The following is a 24,867-nucleotide window of genomic DNA, read 5'->3' on the forward strand; positions in this document are numbered from 1 at the left end:
TCCACTAAAAATATGCCCTAGATAGTGGAAGGATTCAGAGTCCACTTGCTCACGAGAATCTGTGTATAATCATTAATAAGTTTATCTTTCCTCTCTTTTTGATATCCCTTAGAAGCACAGGTTACATTCTAAAAGGGGGAGACTGTTCTAGAAAGAAAGCCTAATTTAATACACATCTATGAAGAGTCTCCTATCTACTGAGCTAAGGACTGTACAAGGTGTTCAGAGGGATACACAGTTCCTACCCCTGTGGAGTTTTCTCTCTGTATGCTATTCACATTTGTATAAAAATATCTCACTCTACCAAGAATTAACAAATCTGCTGGATTAATTGAACATGTGTAATGATGAGAGGGAGGAATCAAATAACTGCAGAATACCTGAGGGCCAATAATAGCTTTCTCTAAAGTTTTCAGCTAGAAATAATTTCTTTCATTTGTATTCCTATAAAACTTTGTTCCTATCTTTATATATTTCATTCTGTTATATATTATCTAGTTGTATACAGAGTGGCATGGTGGAGAAAGTGAAGCACTTATAGCTTGGAAGTTTCATGGTCAAATTCTGCCTCTAATATTGACTAGTCATATAATCCCATCAATGTCATCTGACCTCTGTGTACCTCAAATGAAATTCTAGGATTTGCCTAAATGAGTAATGGAGGTAATTCCACCTGATAGTTCCCTAATTGGGAAAATCATACATACTCAATGAGTTTGCTGACATATGTAATTTCTCTTGATGTTTTTATCCTTTGTTCTTGAAGAAGACTATGGCACAAGAGGTGATGCCATGACATACAAGTGAATTGTATTTGAGTGAGGGGTTTCTTTGCAAAATTAGCAGTTTTACTTTCTCCTTGCAATTCTCTGAGTCTAGAGGCCAGATATAGATCAGAATGACTGGAGGTGACTGAATGCAGTGGAAGATCTTGGCCTTTTAAAAACTAGGAATTTCTCAGGTCATAGTTTGACTGAGGTGATGCCCATTCAGTTTTTAAAATTAGGTAGGAAGGAGATGAGGAGGAGACTCCAAGAATGAGCACTTCCTCCAAAAAATCAATCTGGAAGGGGAAGCCTCTCAAGGTTTTTGGTCAAAACAGAAACAATTGCTATTTACATTCACTCTAAACCAATCAGGGCCCAAACAATGAATAAGTGGGTTTTGGGTAGTATGGTACAAAAGAAGAAAGGAAAGAAAGGAGAGAGAGAGAGAGAGAGAGAGAGAGAGAGAGAGAGAGAGAGAGAGAGAGAGAGAAAGGAAGGAAGAGAGGGAGGAAAGGAGGGAGGGAGTGAGGGAAGGAGGAAAGAAGGAGGGAAGGAAGGAGAAAAACAACTGTATAGTACAGTTTGCCAGTAGTGGGGCCACTCCTATTACTCAGAGAGGTTGATATTTGTCCTTCCTTCTCAAAGAAGACAGCAGACAGAGGATGCCTTGGAATGCAAGTGGGTTGGATTTGAATGAGGGGTGTTGTGCAAAGTTAACAGCCTCACTTTCTCCTCTGGAGTCAGCTGGGTCCAGTGGCCAGATATGGATCAAGATGACTGGAGATGGCACCTCTCCTCCTAAGAGTATAGTCTCACCGAGGAAAGGAACTGGATCTTATTCATCTGTGTAATTCACAACTTCCAGTACATAATAGCTCCTTAATAAATATTAACTGGAAAAAAATACAGAAATTTTCATGAGAAGAAAAAAAATGCATCCCTATCAACCAATCATTGTAAAAGAAGTTTCATTATAATATAAAATGCACGGACCTTGAATTTTAGAACATAACCTATGGTCTTGGTTAAGTCACATGACCTTTAGAATCTTCAGTTTCTTCATATGCCAGATGGAGATAATTATACTATCCGAATCCAAGGTTCTAAGGAAGATGCTTTATAAACTATAAAGCACTAAAGAAGTTAAATTATTGACATAGCAATGTACTTCATGGGAAGAAACTTAAGAGATCTGGGACTAGCATTTAGATCTCCTGAGCCATATCCAGTGATTTTTCCACTTTATCATATTACCTTCCAGTCAATCTCTCTCTCTCTCTCTCTCTCTCTCTCTCTCTCTCTCTCTCTCTCTCTCTCTCTCTTTCACAGGTCAGGTGTCCAAAACACCTGTAGTGGACACTCAGTATGGAAAAGTCCAAGGCAAACTTCAGAACTTACAAGGATTTGACAAAACTGTCAATGTTTTTCTGGGTATCCCTTTTGCCAAAGCTCCTCTTGGAGCCCTGAGATTTACTCCTCCACAGCCTGCAGAGCCCTGGGACTATGTGAAGAGCACAACTACTTATCCACCTATGTAAGGCATCAATCTTTAGATTCATCTAGGTTGGGAGGAGTTAAAATGGAAGAGAATATGGGGAATCATGCTCATTTTCTTTGAATGAATTTTACTTTGATCCAGAACCCTCTTCTTTACTCACAGAGAAATGCTTCTATTCCTTCAACCAGCTCACCCCAGAGCTTAACCCTGTTAGGAATTCAAGGATGTCTTGAAGGGGAACCTATCAGGTTTGTACAGTGGGCTTCCCTAAAACCATGAAATGACTGGCCTGCCCTGGGGTATGCCAGTCAAGAGGGTCAGATCATAAAACTGGTATGATAAAGAGTTCTTCAGTTTGTTTCCTTCATTACCTTAGAATGCACTGTCCCTTGCCTCTTTTGAATGTGGTATATTTTATCTACTGAAAGGGAATCCTGCCAAGCCTGGCAACAAATGAGCTTCACCTCTATTATTCCCTAATGCCAGAACTGTCCTTGAACCATAAAATCTTTGTCACTGGTGAGCCCTAAGCCTTTAAATCAGGTTACTCAGGTGACAGGACATGGATCTGAACTTTGATCACTGGCATTTACAGAGCACAAGAAGCACCTGGAAGAGGAGCCACAGATCCCCAGGGAAGTTAAGGACAGCTCAATGGTATTGTGAGGAAACTTCATTGCAATGGGGAGTAAAAAGACTCTTTTTTAAAGATTTTTAAGATTTTAAGATTTTTAAAGATTTAAAAAGATTCTTTTTTTACTAGAAAAGATTATGACTGGTATTGAACATAACCTCAATATTTCCCAAGTGATCTGACTTCCTTGAGTCCTTTCTTTCATTACAAGTCTCTTTTTCCTTACCATTATGTTGTCCCTAAATTTAAGAGATGTAAAAATATATTATACTTGGAAGAGACATTAAAAATCATCCAATCTAAACCCTTCATGATCCAGAGAAGAAAATGGTATCCAAGCAGCATGTGGCCTGCCCAAGCCTACATTGGAAGTGGATGGTCCATATGATAAATTTTTTAAAAATCAATCAAAATCAAAACATAGTTAGCCTTTCAACAAAAGAACTAGGAGAATGAATTAAGAGAGGAATCAGAGAATCTGGGTTAACATCCTGTTTCTGCTCTGACCTGGTGACCTTAAACAAGTCACTTAATCTCTTTGGGTTTCAATTTCCTTAATTGTAAAAAGAAGAGATTGGATTAGCTGGTCTCTAAGGTCTCTTCCAGCACCAAACTCATTGGGATCTATGTTTTTTGAATCTATGATCTCAAGTAAAATTTTCCAGAGGTGCTGTTCTGTGACACAGAAGAGGGCACTGAATTCAGTCAGAAACCACTTATTTGTATGCTGTACCACTTATTTGAATGAACTTGACAATCAAACTGCCAATCTATAAGCATTTAATTAAAAGTCCATTATGCTCTCTGAACCTTGGATTCCCCATCCGTAAAATGAAATGGCTAAATTGGATGATCTCTGTGGTCTCTTATATCCATATTTATGATCCTGAAAATAAATGATATTTTTGTTATGTTTCATTGCATAGGTGTGCCCAGGACCCAGTTGCTGGACAATTACTCTCTGATCTTTTTACCAACCGGGATGAAAAAGTTTCCTTGAAGATGTCTGAAGACTGTTTATATCTAAACATCTATACCCCTGCTGATCTCTCAAAGAAGACCAAGTTATCTGTAAGGAGACTGTGAATGTAGTTTGGTATGCCCTTAGCATTGGTAGTTTATTATCCTTACATAGCAGAACAGGAGAGAGAAAGAATCCTTGGTCTGGAGGTGGTAACAGGGATTTGGGATACTGACTTTTCTCTTGCTTCTCACTAGTCAGCCTGAGTGACTTTTTAAAGACATTTAGCTTCTCTCTCTCTCTCGCTTTCTCTCTCTCTCTCTCTCTCTCTCTCTCTCTCTCTCTCTCTCTCTCTCTCTCTCTCTCTCTCCCTCTTCCCTTAAGTTTTCTTTATTTGTATAGACTGGGAGGGTGGTAGGAAACTCATAGTGGTAACTGAGAGTAAAATGTATGTATATCTTATTTTGCAAAACTCATTCATCCACATTATTTCATTCAACCCTGGGGACAAATAAAATTTCCCCACTTGACAGAGAAGGAAACTGAGATTCAGAGAGTAATCAAAGTTCACTTGGGCATCTCCCAACATCAGTCATCTGAATTGAATATTGCATAGAAATCTTAAACTCAGCCATGAGTTCACCACCGTGATTGTCTTTGATCTAAGAGAGAGATGACCAACTGACCATCCTTTTATTAATAAACATGCTGGTATTATTAACAAAATGATTAAATCATCCAGAAAATAAAGTCTCAAACTTTTTAAACATCATATTTCTTTAACAAGAATGGGAAAAAAACAGTATTATTTCCATTTTCTTTTTATCATCAGTGATTCTTCTTCACAATTAATAATACCCATAAAGCCAAGGTCTGCATCATTTGTCTCTATTTCTTGCTTTCCATCATCTTACTAGAGCTCCCAATGAGCAAACTCATTCAGGGGTGTGGTACAAAGACACTGAAAATGGGGATTATTCCCTGTAGGTACTTCTTTCTTCCTTCCATCCCAGGGTGTGCTGGAGCCTGCCCAGATTGGCTAGTGAAAGTCAATTGTTCATTTCTATGTACTTGGAAATCCACAATTGCTACAAAGCAGTGCTTTATTAATTATTTTGTTGCTTATCTAGATCTAAGTAATGAAGAAAATCTTAATCATATGTAATTAAAATTCTAATTAAATAGATTAGTGTCATATATATGCATATATATACATATATATATATATATATATATATATATATATATTCTGTATTCAGTGAATTAATTGTGAAACATCAACCAACACATCTTTGCTTCCATCTACCCATCAAAGGACACTCACCATCAGAATGTCTCAGCTAAAAAGAATCTCACCTAGCACACATTCTCGTTTTCTTTTTGGTATAAAATGAGGGAAGGGAATTTATCTAAATTCATACACTAAGTGGGAATGTTAGAAGTAGAATCCAAGACTCCTAGCTGCCCTACTTACTGCTATTCTTCTACACTGTACCTATTTCCTAAAAGGGAGACAGTGTGTTGTCATATAACTAATACTGGATTTGTAGGCAAGAAATCTAGATTTATTTTGATACTAACTTTGTGACTTCAAGTAAGTCATTTAATCTGTTAAGCCAAAAGCTATATTATCTATAAAGTGAAGGGACTAGACTGTGGTTTTATGGGTACATCATCTGGTCCGAGTGATTTAGGTATTAATATTCCTGAAAGCAGTGCTAGAATAAGTTACTCTTGAGAACTGTCTCAATCCTGAGATCCTATAACCAATACCATTCTTTTTTACTTTTGCAGGTAATGGTGTGGATCCATGGAGGGGGTCTTTTGGTGGGTGCTGCATCAACCTACGATGGGCTAGTTCTCTCAGCCCTTGAGAATGTTGTAGTGGTGACCATTCAATATCGCCTAGGAATTTTTGGATTCTTTAGGTAAGATCTACCATCCAGGAACTCACCTCAAACAATTCTGAATACTGTATTTCCTTATATATAAGACCCCCCTTAATTTGGGGGCCCCAAATTTAGGAAAAAAATGTATCACATGAAGTTATTGAATTCAGGTTTTATTCTTCATAAAATTCATACAACTCCTTATCACTGTCAAAAGTCCCATCCATTGGCTCATCCTCATCTGTGTTTGATGATGAATCACTGTCTTAGGAGAGGTTCTGACTGCTCTCCTGCCTGGGCTCTGGTCTGTGGTTGACCACAAGCTCTCCCTAGGCAAATCTGATGCATGGATGCATGCTTAGTCCATTCCGTTTCATGAACCTGAAACACCATTTGTGTCCTCCTTTGAAATCAGTCACCTTTTTTTCTTAAGCAGTTCTTCTTGCCTCATGCTGAACCATCTTTGTGGACACAGGAATTCCAATGGCCCTTTGCTCTTCAATCCATCTCTTCAATTCCCTCTCTAAATTAGGCCATTTGTCTGACTTGCCTCTCATGGCCTTTTTCTACTGTGGCATTTTCAGTAGGGTTTCTTCTTCCAGTAGCCAGTCTCAGATTGTTTTCTCAGTTGGAGGAGGACCAAACTGACGTTCAGCCACATGATTTCCATTCACTTTTGCAAACTGGATCGCTTTGAGCTTGAATTCAGCATTGTACAAAAATATTTTCTGGGCCATTTCTGGGTAGAACATGGCAAAACATAACCTAATATACCAGTAACAAATGTGAAACAATGAGTATAAAGACAACAAGAGCCAAAAAGTGGGAAATCCAAGTTAAAAAATCTACTATATTAAATAAACACTTTATAAGATGCTCCCAGTTTTTAGACCCTAAATTTTTCAAAAAAGGGTATATTTTATACATGGGGAAATATAGTAGTATGAACCTGATATAGATAGGTCAAATCTGAAATGCTCTTAATTCTCCTATGGCAACTACTCTCAGGAAACCTTTGACATATGATAGAGACTATTTCTATATATTCTTCTGTTTTATTGAATCTTGTTCTACATATAGGTCCTGTTTGATTTCTCTAATATTGTCTTCTTGAAGTCCCAAGCTATGGCATACTGTCTATCATCAGCATCTAATCACTATCACCAGTATCACTTTTATCCCCTAAGTGAAATAGTGAAGAAAGGGCATTGAATCAAAATTTCCCTCTGATCTTATTGTAAATTGAGTTAGTTGGATTAATTGGTTTCTGAGGCCCCTGAGCTCTAAATATATATATTCTTATTCTATGATTGGTGAGATATAGTTTGGAGATTCAGTTACTATCATTGAATTAAGAATTTTATATTGAATACCTGCTTTTCATTAAGTGGATCAATTAATAAGAATTAATTAAGGTACTGTTAGGTCCTGAGGACACAAAGACAAAATGCAACAGCCTCTTTCCTCAAGGAGGATGCATTCTATTGGAGGAAGAAACATGTCTACTTTCAGAATAAACACAAAACACATCATAAATACAAAACAAGCAGAAGGTATATTTTTTGGAAGGGAGGGCATTGGAGCATAGTAGGCTTGCAATAAAAGTTTTTACCTGCATGACCTAGTTGCTTAACAAATGCTTTATTTTTTTTTTAATGTTAATGCTTATGTAATATAAATTCTGGAAGGTCCAATTAAACTTTTTTAAGAAACAATTTAGCTAAATTCAGAGAGGTTAATAACCATTGATGAACATCAAGTGAAGATTTAAGTTGTTTAAAGTGTTGTAATCTATGTTGGTGGAAATCTTAGATCTTTTAACATTTATGTTATTCAGTCACAACTCTTTTTGACTTCATTGGATATTTTCTTGGCAAATGTGCTGGAGTGGTGTGCCTTTTCCTTCTCTAGCTCATTTTATAAATGAGGAAACTGAGGCAAACAGGGTTGAGCAAATTTCTCAGGATCACACAGTTAGTAAGTGCCTAAAGTCAGATGGATTTAGGAAGATGAATTTTCCTGGCCTTCTCTTTATTCACCGTGCCACCCTACCACCCTTTTAAAGTATTGAATCCTAAGTATGAGATACAAGGATCTGTGTTTACTCTGTACTAGGACCTGAAGCAGATTTAAAAACAAAACAAAACAAAAACGCAAAGTGGAGCAATGACCTGGATTCACTGGAGGGGGAAGCTCGGCATCACTCACAATTTCTGGTATCACAAGTTTGTCATACTAGGATGGTTATTGGACATGCTCTTGTATTGTGGCTATTTTTCTGGCATTCTTTATCTCTTTTTTGGTTCATGGTATGCCTCTTTTCTTTTCTCCCTCGCAGTACTGGAGATGAACATGCCCGGGGAAACTGGGGTTACTTAGATCAAGTGGCTGCACTCCAATGGGTCCAGGAAAACATTGCCAATTTTGGAGGAGACCCAGGCTCAGTCACCATCTTTGGGGAGTCTGCAGGAGGTGTCAGTGTTTCAGCACTGGTGAGTTTCCAAGTTACTATGCTCTGACTCAGCAGGATTTAGTCCATGAATAGGGTCTTCCCTATCCCTCCTCTACTCATTTGCTCTTAACAACCTATTTCCCTTTTCTCATTTATTCAATAAATGCTTAGTAAGTAACTATTGTGTACATAAGATTTAAGTAATGGGAAAAAGAAAAATTTATTTAATTTCTGGTTCCTATACTCAGATAGAGGGATCAGATCCTAGCACAAATGACTATAGTAAACTACAATCTGATTAATTGAAAATGTACTCAACAAAAGTTGTTGATGCACTGAAATTGTACTGAAATTTTACTGTACTGAATGTACTGAACAAAGACTTCCATAGGGCCAAAGGAAGGGGAAGGCTTTTGACTGACTTGGGAGATTAAAAAGATTCATGGTCAAGATGGAATTTGAAAAATTGGTAGAAAGATTAAAAAAACATTTTCCTCCTCTTTTTCTTTTTCTTATTTATTTATTATATTATTATTTATTATTGCTTCTTGTTATGTCTGTCATCTTCTCTTTTCTATCTTTTCTGCCTCTTTACTCTTACTTTTCTTTCTCTTCTCTCTATTTTTCTCTCCCACTCTAAATTGAGCCTGGCAATGGGGATAGTGAAATTGGTGAGGGCAGTTGCTGGCTACAGACAACTTTTCCAGTTCCTTTTCCCACTAACACATTATATGAGGGAAGTTATTTGGGTTTTTTCTCTTGAATAATATTTTTTCCCAATTACATATGAAAATGTAACATACATGTTTTAAAATTTTGTGTTTTATCATAATCAAAATTTAACAAAAAGAGTCAAATCCCTTTCCTTCTTTTTCCCTGAGATGGTAAACAAGACAACCACATTGGTTCACTGATGATAAAATTGTGGAAAGGAATTTGGAACCCCAACATACCTTTTAGCCTAGAGATCCTACTGCTAGTTTTAAATTCTACAAAGGATGTTCTTATTCCTTTTTTCATTAATTCATATATTTCTTCTCATGTTCCTTTTAATTCCTTATTTTTGCACAATATTCTATTACATTCATATACCATAATTTTCTTTTTTGTTTTTTTGCATCAGTCATCTGATACTACATTCCTGACTTTTTGCCACCCTAAATTGTTACTATGAATTTTTTTACATATAATAGACTTTCATTTCTTTCTTTGATTTACCTTATTGTTATATGCCTAATAAAAAGTCTGAGTTTTCTTACATAATTCCCAATTCTTATCAGGAATGGCTGGATTTTTTTCACAGCTTCACAATATATTAGTATGTGTTTTTCCATATCAATATTTTCAACACTGTCACTTATTTAAAATCTTTGCCAATTGTCATGGTTTGAAGTTCACTCACTACTGTAATGTATATTTCTCTTATTATTAGTAATTCAAAATATTTTCATGCAGTTCTAAACATAGAAGTCTATTTCACCCATCTCTGGGTCTTTGTACTGATTGACCCCTGTGTTTGGAATGCTTCCTCGTTTATCTCTGCTTGCCTCTTAGAATCTCTGGGTGCTAGTTATATTTTACTTTCTGCCTGAGACCTTTCCTTTCTTGTTAGTGCTCTCCCCGCACAGATTATCTTATATCTGCTTTGTATGTGTTTTGTAAGTTCCAAAATATGGTCTTTCCTGTTAAGACACATTATCTCTCCTGTTAAACTTTTTTTTTTAAGGTTTTTGCAAGGTAAATGGGGTTAAGTGGCTTGCCCAAGGTCACACAGCTAGGTAATTATTGTGTCTGAGGCCTAATTGGAACTCAAGTAATCCTGACTCCAGGGCCGGTGTTCTATCCACTGTGCCACCTAGCTGCCCCTCCTGTTAAACTTCTTGAGGTGGGAACTATTTCACTTCTGTCTTTGTATTCCCCAAGCACAAACCTTACCCCTAAAGGTTCTGTACATAGTAAACAATTAATAAATTTTTTTGAAAACTGCTTACATACACTTCTGTTGTAATTCTATGGAATTCCTCTTTAATGCTATATTTTTAAACAATTCCCTAATTGTCTTGTATTTAAATTTTATTAACAGTGATGTTTAAGGTAATTATTTCCCACTGTCATTTGTCTTCTAATTATGCTTTCACATATTTTATTTGTATAATTAAAATTATTTATTCATCATTGCTTTTTTTCTTTTATGAACTGCTTATCCCTAAATTAGCTAATAATTCTCTAAATTATAAATCTACTCATCATGGTCTTAATCACCTCTAAATTATTTTATATTATGATATTTTATATTTGACTTTTATATCCATTCTATGCCTATTGTGATGTAGAGTGTAAAATGTTGAACAAAAGTTCTGACAAATTTTCCTGGAACTCTTGTCTAAAAGAGAGCCTTTCCCCCCAAGTAATTTTTGTCCTTGAGTTTATCAAACACTGTGATGTTATTTTCATTTGCTTCTGTGTCTTGATTTTCTAATTTGTTCCAGTTATTCTATTTTTTTAAAAATAGTATCAAATAGTTTGAATGCCTTTATAGTAAAAAGTTTTCAAAATTCATTGTAGTTTTAAGTTTATTAAAGCTTAAGAAGGTTCAAACAGATTAGCTGATCAAGTTTTAGTAGCTTAGAGGTATGCTAAGACTTTTAGAACTTTGTATAGCTTGAATTCTGGTAATATTTCTTATTCATTCATTCTTTTTCTCATGATTTCCCCTGATATCCTAGACCAGGATTTCTCAAATGGAATTCATGAATTTATTTTTTAAAATATTTTGATTTTTGAATTTCAATAGAATTGACTTATTTTGCCATATTATGCATTTTATGTATTTATAAACATGATTCTGAGAAGGGATTCATAAGCTTTACCAGGCTATCAACCAGACAGGTGGATATATACAAATGCTTTAGAATCTTGTGATCGTCCCTTTTTTCTATCATATGAATTTTATTATTGTTATCATCTCTAACTCTACAAAAATTTGTCCTTTGTAATTCACTTGAATAGTATCAAATATGTAGATTAATTTAGAGTATTATTATATTTGTACCAACAGAGTTCATTGGAAATATATGTTCCATAGTCTTAATGATGACGTCAATATAGTAAGGGAATCATTTTTTACCTCCCTAATTGATTAACTATCCTACTCAACATAGTGACTTTTCCCAATTTTTTGATCCCTCCTGAATCCTCTGATACCTACCTTTCCCTCTACTTGCTTAATTGAGAACTTTCCATTATGATTGAGAACTTTCCATTATATTTCACTGAAAAAAAATTGAGCTTATTCAGTGAGCTCCCTCTTATCTCCTTTTTCTCATCTCACTTCATTCAGATTCCTTCTGCAGTTATGTCTTCCTTCACCCCAATCTCACACGAAGAGATGGCCCTTATCATTGCCATGGATAACCCTTCTTGAATATATGTACAAATCCTTTTCAACATTTCTAGATGATTGTATCCTTTTTTCATCCCAATTCACTCACTAATCTTCATTTTCTTCATGTCTAGTGGCTGTGTCCCTACTGCCTACAAGCACCCCCATGCCTATGCCATTTTCAAAAATCTTTCATTTGATTTGACAATCCCATTTAGCTATTATCCCTTCTCTCCTCTCTTTTATGGCTAATTCCTTGAAGTCATTTATAATTGGTGCCTTCACTTCCTCTCCTATACCTTTTTTCTTATCTTTGCAATCTAACTTTTGATTTCATCACTCAAACTACTTTTTCCTTGGTTAACAATGCTATATTAAGGACCAGATTTAATGATTTTTTTCTCAATCCTCATCCTCCTTGATCTCTTAGCATCCATTGACACTGTTAAATACTTTTTTCCCCTAGCTATTCTTTTTTCTCTAGCACTGCTCTTTTCTAGTTTTCCTCCTACCCATATGATCATTCCTCAGTCTCCTGTATGTTTGTATGTATGTAGGTAGGTTATATATATATACATATATATATATATGTCCATAAATAAACACACACACACCCTACATAGGTGGAGAACAAAGAACATTGTTTAACTTTTATTCAGATTAGAATTCATTTGAGCTCTTAGTTTTTAACAAATCTAACCCTAAATTAGGTACTTATATTTAATGGAAACCAGTGATCTCTTTCCCAGTATGTAGTTTATAAAAGTTACATTGAGTAACTTTTCCTGGATCTGTTTATTAGGGTATGATATGGCTTGTATGACATTAAAGAGAGAAACCCAGAGGACAGAAGGCAACAAAGCTGAATAGAAACAGAATTACTAAAATCTACCAGAGATATGGGAGAGACAGAGAGAATTGCTATTTTTCATTGTTTATGATATCTTTCACTATTTTTTGGAAGCTTTACTAATGAAAGAACTTAAATATTGTCAGTCCTTTGTGAATGTGGAGCTTTGGAGCAAAACTGTATTCACCCCCACTATCATTAAATTTCTGCTCTTGTCATATTTACCTTCCCTTAAACTTTATCTCCACTGATCAAGAATGTGGTTACTTCACTAACACTCCTGGCTTTAAATTTTATTGTTATCTTATTTGAAACCGTAATTTTACCTCCTACTTTTATCAAGTTGAATGAAGCATAAAAGATTTCTAGTGTATTGCTTGTAGCAGAAAACTGTCATCTTTGATCTCAATGGTTGATGGAATGGAAGCTGAAAGCATATCCTCCATCTTTCCTCTTGAATAATGAACAACATTAACTGTACTCTCTCTGTATCCAAAAGGTTTTCTTCTATATTATTCCACCACCTATAATATTGATCTAGAATAAGGAAATTTTTTTTTTCTCCTGAAATTTTAATTCACTCATTCTACTTACTCTCTTTTTAACTTTTCCCTTTATACATTTTATTCTTAGTTATGTCATATTCTTGTTGCCCTTTCCCTTCCTCTCAAATATTTTTAAATATTAAATCAAATACTAAAGTACCCTCCTCATCTCACCTACTTTCATATCCTTATCTTTCTCTAGCTACTTGAAAACAATCACTTCATTTCTAAATCTTTCATCACTATATGAAAGTACTCTACTTTGCTGTTTACACAGTTTGCATGTTAAAAACTTAGCTCATTTTAGAATTCCTTTGAAGGAATGTATTTCATTCTTTTCTTTTTCCTGAATGATTGGTATTTTTAAAATTAAGTTTCACCTTTGCAAGTTATACTAATTTGGGCATGTAAATAGATTTTCTGTTCTTCCTAATATCATGTATCAGTTTTCTTTTAATTTCTTATAACCTTTGAGAACCATGATATTCTGATTATTCTAGGATTGTAAAGTATTTTTATGCCACCTACAAAATCTGTTGATGTTATAATTTTAAAATCTGATTATACAATTTCTTGATTAAAGTGTGTGTGTGTGGGGGTCATCTTTTTATTAGTGTTCCTCTGGATGTGTACTTTACTGTCTCCCAATATTTCTGAATGATTTATTGAATGAAAATCAGTTTTTCAAGTTTTCTTTCTTGGTGTGTTTTTTTCCCCCTTGGAAAACCTATGATTTTCAGTTTGTTTCTTTATATTCTATCCTCATGTTTAGTATTTCTGGTTTATAGAATCCTCATGGTTTGTTTTTTTTCTCCTTTAAAAAAAGTTTTTAAAAAAACCTAAAAAAAAGTTTTTGCTCCATTATTTCTCCTTTTCTTTCATTTTTGGTATTCCAATTCTTTTTAGATTCTCTTTTTCAGAAAATCTACTATAGGCAAAATATATGTCTTTTGTTCTCAGTATTCTAGTTCCTTGATTGGACTCTGATTTCTTTCTTAAAATCTCTAATTTCTCTCATTTCTGTGACATTTTCACTTTGTTCTTTGAGTTGCTCAGTTGTCATTTGTGAGCTTCTCAAACAATGTTTTAATATTTTTACATTAATCAGGTGAATATTTACTCAATTTCTTTTGTTGCACGATTCTTGTTCTGTTTTCCTATGTTTATATCCCTATTCAGTCAGCTTTTGTCTATTTTATTCAGTCATTGATCTATGTTTTTTCCCTATCTTGTCCTTGAAGAAAGTGTGCCCCTTAGTAAACCAATCCTTTCCATCATATAGCCATAGCCCTTACTGCCCATTTTCTATTCTGTCAGACAATTAGAGATAAATGAAGTCTATCTCCACCTTTACCAGTTTTTCTCTTCTGTTTTCCATTATCCTATCTACCTATAGCTTTCTTCAGATACACGTATGGCCCCCAGGAGCTGCTCTTGAAAAGGTCAAAAGAGGATCCTGGAGGACAATGTTGAAAGAGGAGCTTGGAAAATCTTTGTAATTGGGTCTCTTCTCCACTTCTCTCTCCTTCCTTCTACTACCTTGTGTTTCTTTTCATACTATAGTAAGGGTCTATTAAGACCAGGACGTCGGCTATGGGAGAGGGCATGACCAGAATTGTAAGACTTCCACCTTGCCCTGAGATCAGAAATATTCCTGGTAAACTGCCAAGGGGTTAACTCCAAAGTCATTGACTAAAACTGCAAGTCATGGGAGTGGCAGTTTTCCACCCCAGGCTAGTATTCAGGTTGTAAAACCAGTTTAGTAAAGTTTAGAAAAAAAGTTTAAACTGTAGAAACAAGTATGCCAGGAAAAATCAAAGACTGATAAGTTGGTCTCTAGTTACATTTCCCTAAGAATTTGTGTTGAAGCTCTTCTCTTTTCCTCTTGTCATTGAAGATTTTTGGTTTTGCATTTTTTTGGTTATTTATTTTTATTATTCAATCTAGTTTGGGGAAAACTTACTCCAAGGAAATCTTATTTAGCCTCCTGCCTAGGATTTTCTCTAATCAACTATATAAGAGAAATTCACTTGAGAAGGGAGGGATCTCTTTATTTAAAAAATGACCTGGACTGGGAGAAATTCTGGGAATATATCAAGGCTGCAGAAGTCACTGTCAATATATGGTTTGAAACAGAATAGACCAAGGTTGGGAAAGGGCTCAATGAGGTAAGATACTGGGGGGGGGGGGGGGGGAGTTGTCATCAAAAACCAACTCATTTTAAAAAATTGCTCTTGCTGTGCAAGTCCTGTAATAAATTGGGTTTTTCTGTATGATTTTTTTGGTTTGTTTGTTTTTAATACAGGGAGAGAAATGTTAGGATTGTTAATATTCTCTGAATTCCAGTGCTTAGGCTCAGATCCATAGTCATACCATTCTCGCTCTGGCTCTGCTCTTGAAATGTAATCCCCACCCACCCTTCTTTTCTTCTCTCAGGTTTTATCCCCTTTGACCAAGAACCTTTTCCACCGTGCTATTTCTCAGAGTGGGGTTGCCTTACTTGATTGTTTGTACAATTCCAGCTTCACAGCAGCAGCTGAGGTAATTCCTTTGCATTTTCTCTTATTCCAACCCTTTTGCTCCTTTCATAGAGATGTAGAATATAGACCTTTGAGAACATCTAGTTCAAACCCTTCCTTTTACAGAAATGAAATCTAAATTTCAGGGAAAGGAAGTAATCTGCTGAAGGTTGAAAGGTCAGTGGATGATAGCATGGACTTATCCAGCTCTGGAGCTCCTGACTCCTGGTCTAGTGTTCCTTTCTTTATTCTACTACACTGTTCCAGATCCCAAGACACATGAATTTAGGCACAGATGTCCTATAGGTAGACTGATAGATTAAACTGTTCCTCTTGTTTGCAGAAAGTTGCAACTTTTGCTGGGTGCAAAACAGTTACTTCAGCCAGCACAGTTCACTGTCTGCGACAGAAGTCAGAGGACCAACTCCTGGATGTGGGCCTGAAGATGGTAGGTGACCTTGGATTCTTATCCCTTGCCAATGCCCATAATCCCTTTAGACTCTTCAGTTATCTCAGGTAGAACAAATGGTCCTCTATGAATGAGAAATCTTCATCTGTAGAAGTAGAGATAAACCATGTTTTAAGAAAAAAAATTCATATAACTCCAACAAAGTCCTTGTTTGATTGTCACAATCAGAGAATTGGCTTTCAGGCATTCATACTTGATTTCCTGATGTCCACCTGTCTGAGGAGCTAGACCAGAAGTGCTTTTGAACTCCCTGTCCATTCAATGAAATCACATTAGATCCATATGAAAATCTAATATTTGCAGATCAGACAAAGGCAAGGGGCAGTAGTGTGTATATGCTTTGACTCTGAGCAGATGCTTAGCTCTTCTCCCCATTCCTCAAATGACCCCCCCTTCCAAGAATTTCTCTGACCTACTCAGTTGAAGTCATCTGACCCAGGTATATTCCTATGCCCACACATGCCATTTGTGCCTTAGAATATTTAAACTAGATACCCTCCTTAGAATATTTAACAGGATACACTCCAATCGCAAATAATTAAGCAAGTCATGTTTGGGAAATTAAAGCCAAAGTGGTTTTCAGGGCTTAGAATATAACTTGCACAAAATATAACAATATTTTGCTTTGTGCATATAGACTCAGTAAACACTAGTAAGCAGAACAAGGTCCTAATGAGATTTCCTCAGGTAATGAAAGAATCTACCCCAAATGGTTTGTGTAGCAGCAATAAAAAGACTGTTCTCAGATCAGTTCCAGGTCCATTGGCAATATTTACACCAAATGTAAATATAATCTTGACTACAGAGTTATATAAATGAACAATGCATTCTTATTTTCTCAGCTTCTATCCTGGAGGGAGGCAGGAAAAAACTGCTTACAGATTAGATGTACTCAAAAAACTGAAAAAAAAAATTAAAGATACTTCTTAGTTACAGACCTGTTATTTCCTTCTGAGGCTTATGATGTGGGAAAAGATAGATAAGAGAGGGGTGTTCCAGATCCTCAGACAGTGCCTCCTGGCTGTGTTCCAAGAGACCTTGTCATCATCTCAATAACTTTCCCAGCCTCAGTTTGCTCCTGGTGTGAAAGGTGGGAATCAGAACCTGTTCAGTTAATCTCACAGGATCACTGAGAGAAGGAACCTGATCAGCACATAAAGTAGCATGGTCAGCTCTTTCTGGAAAGTTCTCTCACCCTCCCTTTTTTGTTTGTCTTCATAGGGATTATTCGGCCTGGATTTCCTGGGAGACCCTTTGGAGGTAATAAAGCTTTATTTTTTTTCTTAATTATGGGTTTAAAATCTTGATTAAAGAGAGGAAGACCAGTATGAATGGAATTATTTCAGTTCCATTTTTCCAGGACCAGTCTATCTCCTTCTCTTGCTTTGCCTCTTCCCCAACAAGCACACAATTAACCTCTGCTAAAAATGCCCTTTCTCGAGGTTGTGATTAGCTTTGTCAGTTTAATAGTGGCCTCTAGGGAAGACACCTGAGCTAGGCCGATGAATCCTCCCAGTAGTTCTCAGAGACCAGGCCAAGGCTTCAGACAATCAACCTTTTATTAACCCCCATTATGTAAGATGATACTTGTAACTGCTCCAGAACAATTTTGCTTTTGACTAAGTATTGACTCAGTACCTTTTGTAAAACCATTTGCTGTCCCTATATCTTTTATGATTCCAAACTTTCCTAGCAATTTACCAATTAAACAAATCAGTTAGCAAATGTAAATGAAAATCCTGAGTTAGGTAGTGAAGATTCAGAAAGGAACTAGACAAGATTTTATTGATCTTGAGCACTTCTAGGAGGAGAAGAAATGCTCATACACAAAGTCAATCCTTAATGTTACCATGTTTAATTTTTGCAATTTTAAGCATAAGTATCTTTTTATAAGAAATTTAATTTTTGCATTTTCAGCTATGCACAACAGAGACAAAAATGAGAAGTGGAATATATGTAGATTTGTGGAGTAACTGGTATCCTACCAAGCATTTCACTGGTCTTGTTCACCCCACCATTGTAAAGAGCCACCCAAGTATTTATTGAGTATTTTCATTTTTGGCCCTTAAAACTCAAGTTTTGTGTTGCAAGTCATAATGCAAGTCCTTTGGATTCTAAAGTGATATCAAGACCTTAGAAGTCTAAAGTCAAAAAGCAGTGACTGAAGTCCTAGGAAATCTCTACTTTGTTTTCAGAGGACAACCAAAGTAGAAATGTTTACAGTAATATAATTTATAATACCACAGTCTCACAACTTTATCAGGCACAGAGAAAGAGAAGATTCTGGTTAAAAATATTTTAATTCTGGGCATCTAGATGGTGCAGTAGATACAGCACTGGCCCTGGAGTCAGGAGAACCTGAGTTCAAATCCAGTCTCAGACACCTAATAATTACTTAGTTGTGTGACCTTGGACAAGTTACTTAACCCTATCACCTTGCAAAAATTAAAAAAAATCAAAATTATTTTAATTCTAAAAATTTTATTTACTGTACAATTTTATATCATAAATTCCATGTGTCATGAAAAGTGGCTGTTGTTTGAAATCAATGTTTTATTTTGTTTTGGGGTGATGTTAGCATAAAAGGTCACAGAATTCTAAAGAATTACTGATGAGTAAAAAGTTTTTCATGTTAATAATTCCATTTTGTATACTTCATTTTATGAGTTATTTAATGATTACTGTGTTAGAAAGCATTCATTTTATCAAAATTAATGTTTTACTTTGTTAAATGTTTCCTAATTGCATTTTAATTTGTTTCAGGTCCCTTTTGTTTTTAACTTTTTAATCTCACAGTTTCATGAGTTAGGCAGTTGGAAGTATCTTTATTTATAAATAAGGAATGTAGGTCTGGTTTAGAAAGTTCAAGTGACTTACTCCCAGTTGGAGGATATGTTGGAGCCAAAACTTGACTCCCAGTCTGGCTTCAAATTCAGCATTCTTTTCCTTTTCAAAATAGTGCCATGTGAGTTTAGAAAAAAGAGAGATATGTAAAGGCAGTTGGGAAAGACTTTCTGGAAGGAAGCAGGGTTTGACTAGGTGTTGGAAACATGAAAAGAAGCACAATGATGATCTTAGTATAAGGAACCCAAACTAAAGGGATTTGTTTTTATGCCCTAATCTTTAAAAATATTTTTGACTTGCAAATTAAAACAACTCAGAGGATCCATCTTACATCTGTCAGATTGTCAAAGATGGAAAATGACAGCACTGGAAGATCTGAGGACAGATAGGTACTCTATTATATTTTTGATGAGTCTACTGGCACTTTTGTAAATTAGTTTGAACATCGCCACCAAAGCTACCGTACTGTGCCAATTCTATTATTCAGGGCTACTACCTTCTCCAAGCTATCCTCTTGACTCTCCCAGACTCTTCTATTCCAAAAATCTCTTCACTCTAGAAGTGGTGGACCCCACTGCTGGATTTCAGACACTGGAAGTACCCTTCACCAGTGTTCTGTCTCCCTTTGGTTGACTGGTTCCTTACAGAAACTCTGTTTTAAGGAGGAGGCCCTAGGCCAGTCAAATCTTAATTTCTCTACAGGATATACTGATTCTTCTGACACTTTTTCTGCAATGCCTCTGCTCTGGGAACCTTCATTTCTACTCCCTTGCTTTCTACCCCCTTGTGTCTGTTGTATTCTTAGAATTAGAATGTAAACTTCTTGAAGGTTAGGATTTTTTTTTTATTTATTTAGGTATTCTCAAAGCTAAGTACCATGCCTAGCATGCAGTAAATTTCTAATCAGTACATGTTGAAATTAAATGCTTCTTTAAAAGATCAAAGAAAAAGTAAAACAGCCCATATCTACAAAATCTTTATAGCAACTCGTTTTGAAGAAGCAAAACCTGGACACAAAGGGGTATCCATCAATTAGGAAATAACAAAATTTGGAATATTATTGTGCCATACATTACAAAATGAATAGTTTCAGAGAAGCCTTAAAGACTTGTATAAAGTGACATAGAATACACTGTTATGAATCAGGTAAACAATTTATTCAATAATTGCAACTACTTGGAAAGATTTAAGAGCTTTAAGTAATGATGATAGCATTACTTCATAGGATTGATAATTGATATCAAAGATAATAGAACCATGGTGTAAAATGAAGCATATATTTTTGTATATGTCAAATATTTAGATTTATTTTTTTTATTTTTCATGATCCTTTTCCTTTTTGGGGGAGGACAATAAGAGAAATTAGTGATAGTTTTGCTAATAAAAAAGAAGAAATGGAATAAAAGAGTCAAATGCATAGAGGAAGTTCAGAGAGAAACAGACAAAGTCACTTTGAAAGTAACACAAGCTTTTTTTTAAAGCAAGTCTTTTTAGTAAAAACTTATAATTTCATATATGGTGTTTTTAAAAATTCTTCTTTTATTTGAGAATGCTATTTTGGGAGGTTTGTTAAATGCAACAAAAGGAAAACATACTTTGAAATGTTAATTCAAACCAAGTTAATGTTTCCAAATGTGCCATTGTGCTGAAACTAATTTTAACATAGTCAAAAGTAATTAACTTATTGATGAATTGAGCATCTGTGATTCACAGCCCCCCCATTACTAATGAGAGAACCACCATTCTTCAGTCCCATAAATTTTTAACCCTAGCATCATCATTGAATCTTCAGTCTTACCCCCCACACACACACCCTCACCCTTATCCAATCAGTAAATAAGCCTCCAGAATTCTGCCTCTCTAACCATTCTTCCATGGCTATCTTTCCTTAATCATACTTATACTTACCCTAGTTCTTAAATGTCCTTGTGTTTCAGAAGCTTAAAGGAAACTGTAGTTACTCTTCTTTGTTGTTCTTACCCTGGATAATGAGAACATAGTACCCCCTGGGTTATAGTTCATAAACATTAGTCATGTTTTTTTATTCTTTTCTACTGGTGAAAAGTGGGCGTGTTATTGATTGTTGTTGTGCTTTTTTAAAATTTTCTTCCAGAAAATTTCTTTCCTACCTGGAATCATTGATGGGGTATTTTTCCCTAAAAGTCCTGAAGAGCTCCTGGCTGAAAAGAAGTTCCATCATATTCCCTATATTGTAGGAATCAACAATCATGAATTTGGCTGGATTCTTCCAACTGTGAGAACATTGTGTTTTTTTTTTTTTTGAAATCTCATGCTTCTCCTTCTGCAACTTCATGATTAGGGCTACCTTGTATTTAAGCTAGGAAAATAATCTATATCTTAATAGAGAGAAAATTTGATGCTGCTTCTTAACTAATTCCAATTTCATCCCCACTCCTACCCCCGCCTCCACCAGCATAAACTTCAAATCTGCTGTTCTAGAAAGGGGTAAAGCTGTTGCAAAGGCAAACTTGCTATTTGGCAATTTCATTCATTATTAAATATGGAAGAAACTTTAGAGACCATCTGATCTATACCTCTCATTTTACACATGATAAAACTGAAACTTGGAGTAGCATAGTGAGTTACAGCAGTGCTCTTTTGTATTATGTCCTCTCACCTACCCACCCCTCTCCTCAGCACAGACACACAATCAGTTATCTCAAGACTTTATTGTCTTTTCTGTCTATTCTCTTTTAAGACTTGGGAAAGATGAGAGTATCAAAGAATTAAAGTTAAAAGGGAACTTGATATCTCTGAAGAATGTGCACTAGTGATCCTTCTATTCTTCTGAATATCTCTTTTCATCCCAGTGTGTATGTATGTGTTTGTGTGCATGTATGTGTGTGTGCGTGTATGCTTGTGTGTGTATGAGACATTGCTCAATTTGGACTGCCTATTGAAATCATCTTTCTAATTATTTATTATCTAGGGTTTACCCTAGCGCATGGGTATATACATATATATATATATGTATATACCTAGTAGATCTTTTTTTTCTTCATCTTATCTCTCTATCCTCATTGTAATCTTATCAGTTCCCATGGATTTAACTAAAATTTCTTTGCAGATGTCTCCTGGTTCCACATATCCAAGCCTCACCTCCCTTCTGAGTTCTAGTCCAGCATCTTCAACTGCCTGATTCACATCTATATCTGAATGTTTCATAAGCATCTCAAATTCAACATGTCTAAACTAGAACTATATAATTTTCCCTAAACTCATCCATCCCTTCTTACTGATGAGAACCACCATTTTTCCAGTCCCATAAATTCAAAAGCTAATTCATCCTTGACTCTTCACTCCTATTCCCATTATCCAATCAGTGAACAAATCTCAAAAATTCTACTTCTCCAACAGTTCTCCCATGGGTATCTCTCCTACTTATACCATAACCACCCTAGTCAAAGTCATCTTTGCCTTTTCCCTACTAATATAATTTTTGCCTTTCACCTACTTGTGCCTGCTAATGTAATAGCTTCCTTCTTTGTATCCCTATATTTAGAGTTCCCCCCTTTTCTAATCTATCTTCCTCAAAAGTAACAAATTTATATTTGCAGATCTATGTCATTACCATACTTCACAAGTTCCAATGACTTCCTAATGCCTTTAGAATAAAATATAATAATGAAATATAAAATAAAATAATAAAATATAAACTCCTATAGAATTTATGCCCTTCATAATCTGGCTCCATTTTATATTTTCGGATTAGCTACCACTATTCCCCATTGACTCTATGCTCAAGGAAAATTCTCTATTTCTATTGCATGATATTTCATCTCTAGTTTCTGTGTCTTTGAAAGACTTTTCTTATTCTTTTCTCTCCCTAGTCATCTCTACCTCTTAGGATCTTAACTTCCTTAAAGACTCCAAATGCCACATCTTTCTGTTTTTCCTCATTTTTCCTAGAGGATAGTGCTCTTCCCCAAGTACTGTATATTTTTTATACATATGCTTTATTTATTTACCTTTATTGGTAAATTATACATGCTACTACAGGTCTGTATAAGGCAAATCACTAGGCCACTGAACTCTTCCTAGAACGTTTTGGTGGGCATCTGCAGTCTTCAACAATCTCAGAATGTTACAACATTTTTTCTCAGCTAAAAGTTACAATGGATTTTTCAGCAAGGACTACAAATCTTAGCCTAAGTTTGACAGGGATCTCTTCCCTTTGATGCCTACAGAACTTTGTCTACTAGGTTTGTGATCTCCTAGAAAACTCTACTCATTTCTGGTTGGGTATTCTTTGTGATTCAAAGATAGCTTCTTTCAGTAAGGAGTTCTACCTCTATTTATGATCAGTCACATTCACTTCCCAGACTCCTGGTAAATCTTATTCAGATAGACTTATTCAGGCTAGAAACAGAATTTTTGAAGTATTTTCTATTCTCAGGGAAAATTCATCATCTCGATCACTTCTTCCCATGTTATCTTCACCTCCCATTCTAAAGTGTGAAGTGTTACCTTCACAACTGAAAGTCCCTCCCTTTACTTTTTTCAGTGTCTCTTTCCTTAATGATTTTCAATAATGTTTGCAGACAGATATACATATATATATATATACATATATATGTACATATGTATGTATGTATATATTTAAAACTAGTGAACTAGAAAATCTTACAGATTATTTCTACTCTAAATTCTTTAATGAATTTATCCTTCCAAATTTAAATGACTGCTAATAAGAAGTAACTAGTTCATTCTATTAAATTTCTCAATGTTATTTATCTTCTACAAGGGAAAAGTTTTATATTTAAGGTTTTAACTCTAATACCAGAGGAATCACAAATAGCATATGGGAGACCTCCAGAGGCATTGCTAAAATGACTGCAGGTTAAGTTTTCTTTCTTACCCAGTTACCTAAACAAACCCTGATGATCAGGAAACTAGAAGCTTCATATTGTCTGATTACTTGTACATCAATTGATCTTCATATTAATGAATTAGCCTATTGATTAGATAGAAGTAGGGCATTTACTCTTCTTATATTTTTGAAAAACATTTTCCTGATTTCCACTTTAGATGTTTTCTAGGACATCAAATAAAGTTAGGTAAATTCATTGATTTACTCAAATTAAACCAAAATTATCTGAGTACTCTCCTTGTTTGCTTGTTTCATAAAGGCTGCTTTATTTTATTTGTTAACTGCTATGTTTTTTTAATGTGAAATGTTTATTTTGTGCAGTTGATGGAGTTCCCTTACCCAGAAGGCATACCAGATCAAGAAACAGCAACAGCACTATTATGGAGCTCCTATCCACTTGTTGTAAGAAATGTAGAACTCAATAATGTCAGGGCTAAGAGGGAACTTAGATCTTGGAATGTCAGGGTGAGAAAGAATCATGGAATCTTACTGCAAAGAATTGAACTGTTCAAGGAGAAATAGAGACCATCTTGTTCAATGCTTTTCTTTTAAAGATAGGAGAATCAGAAGCCCAGAGGAGGGAAATGGTTTACCTAAAGTTAAATATTTTGTGACAGGAATTAAATCAAGGTATTCTGAATTTTAATTAAATCAATTAATTGAGGAATTAATTAAATCTTTCAAAAGGGTAGAATTTTTATTCTTTACTATGTATTTTTCTATTTTGGTAAGAACTAGAAAACTTTAGCATGATTTTGTTGTAAAGAAGAGCTCCTCTAGGATGGAAGTACTCTAACCCTTCTCTGAAGGAGTTTCATATCAGATTGTTCATATCTCTCTTATACTTGTCATGTTACATGTTTGACTGTAATTTCTTTGACATAGGAATTCTGTCTTATTCATTTCTATATCTTCTAAAATGCATAACACTGAGATATCACAGAAGTATAAAATAGAGTTTCTCACCTAAAATTTATAAATGTTTCTACAGAAATATAAGATGAAATGATATAGCAAGAGACATTTAGTTCAGTGATATTGATATAAATGGGCATTTCTTAAATGATATGATACCAAGGCATCACAACTTTATAGTACATGTCCTTTATGAAATAATGATGTGAAAAACTGTTAGCTTCTACATTACATGATGCACACCTGTTAAT

At 35.1% G+C, this 24,867-nt stretch overlaps 1 protein-coding gene across 1 annotated transcript in view; it reads left to right on the top strand.

The window, feature by feature from the left end:
- Window positions 1–24,867, top strand: part of LOC141505451 (liver carboxylesterase 1-like) — a 68,231-nt gene that overhangs the window by 30,709 nt on the left and 12,655 nt on the right. Inside the window, exons 2-10 of the mRNA XM_074211289.1 lie at window positions 2,097–2,301; window positions 3,826–3,970; window positions 5,655–5,788; window positions 8,088–8,241; window positions 15,415–15,519; window positions 15,841–15,945; window positions 17,188–17,226; window positions 20,924–21,064; window positions 24,023–24,103. Of these exons, the coding sequence (XP_074067390.1) occupies window positions 2,097–2,301; window positions 3,826–3,970; window positions 5,655–5,788; window positions 8,088–8,241; window positions 15,415–15,519; window positions 15,841–15,945; window positions 17,188–17,226; window positions 20,924–21,064; window positions 24,023–24,103 (1,109 nt within the window). The remainder of the gene's footprint in view (window positions 1–2,096; window positions 2,302–3,825; window positions 3,971–5,654; window positions 5,789–8,087; window positions 8,242–15,414; window positions 15,520–15,840; window positions 15,946–17,187; window positions 17,227–20,923; window positions 21,065–24,022; window positions 24,104–24,867) is intronic.

The sequence above is a fragment of the Macrotis lagotis genome, chromosome 1, assembly GCF_037893015.1.
Source record: "Macrotis lagotis isolate mMagLag1 chromosome 1, bilby.v1.9.chrom.fasta, whole genome shotgun sequence".
NCBI classification, from domain to species: Eukaryota; Metazoa; Chordata; class Mammalia; order Peramelemorphia; family Peramelidae; genus Macrotis; species Macrotis lagotis.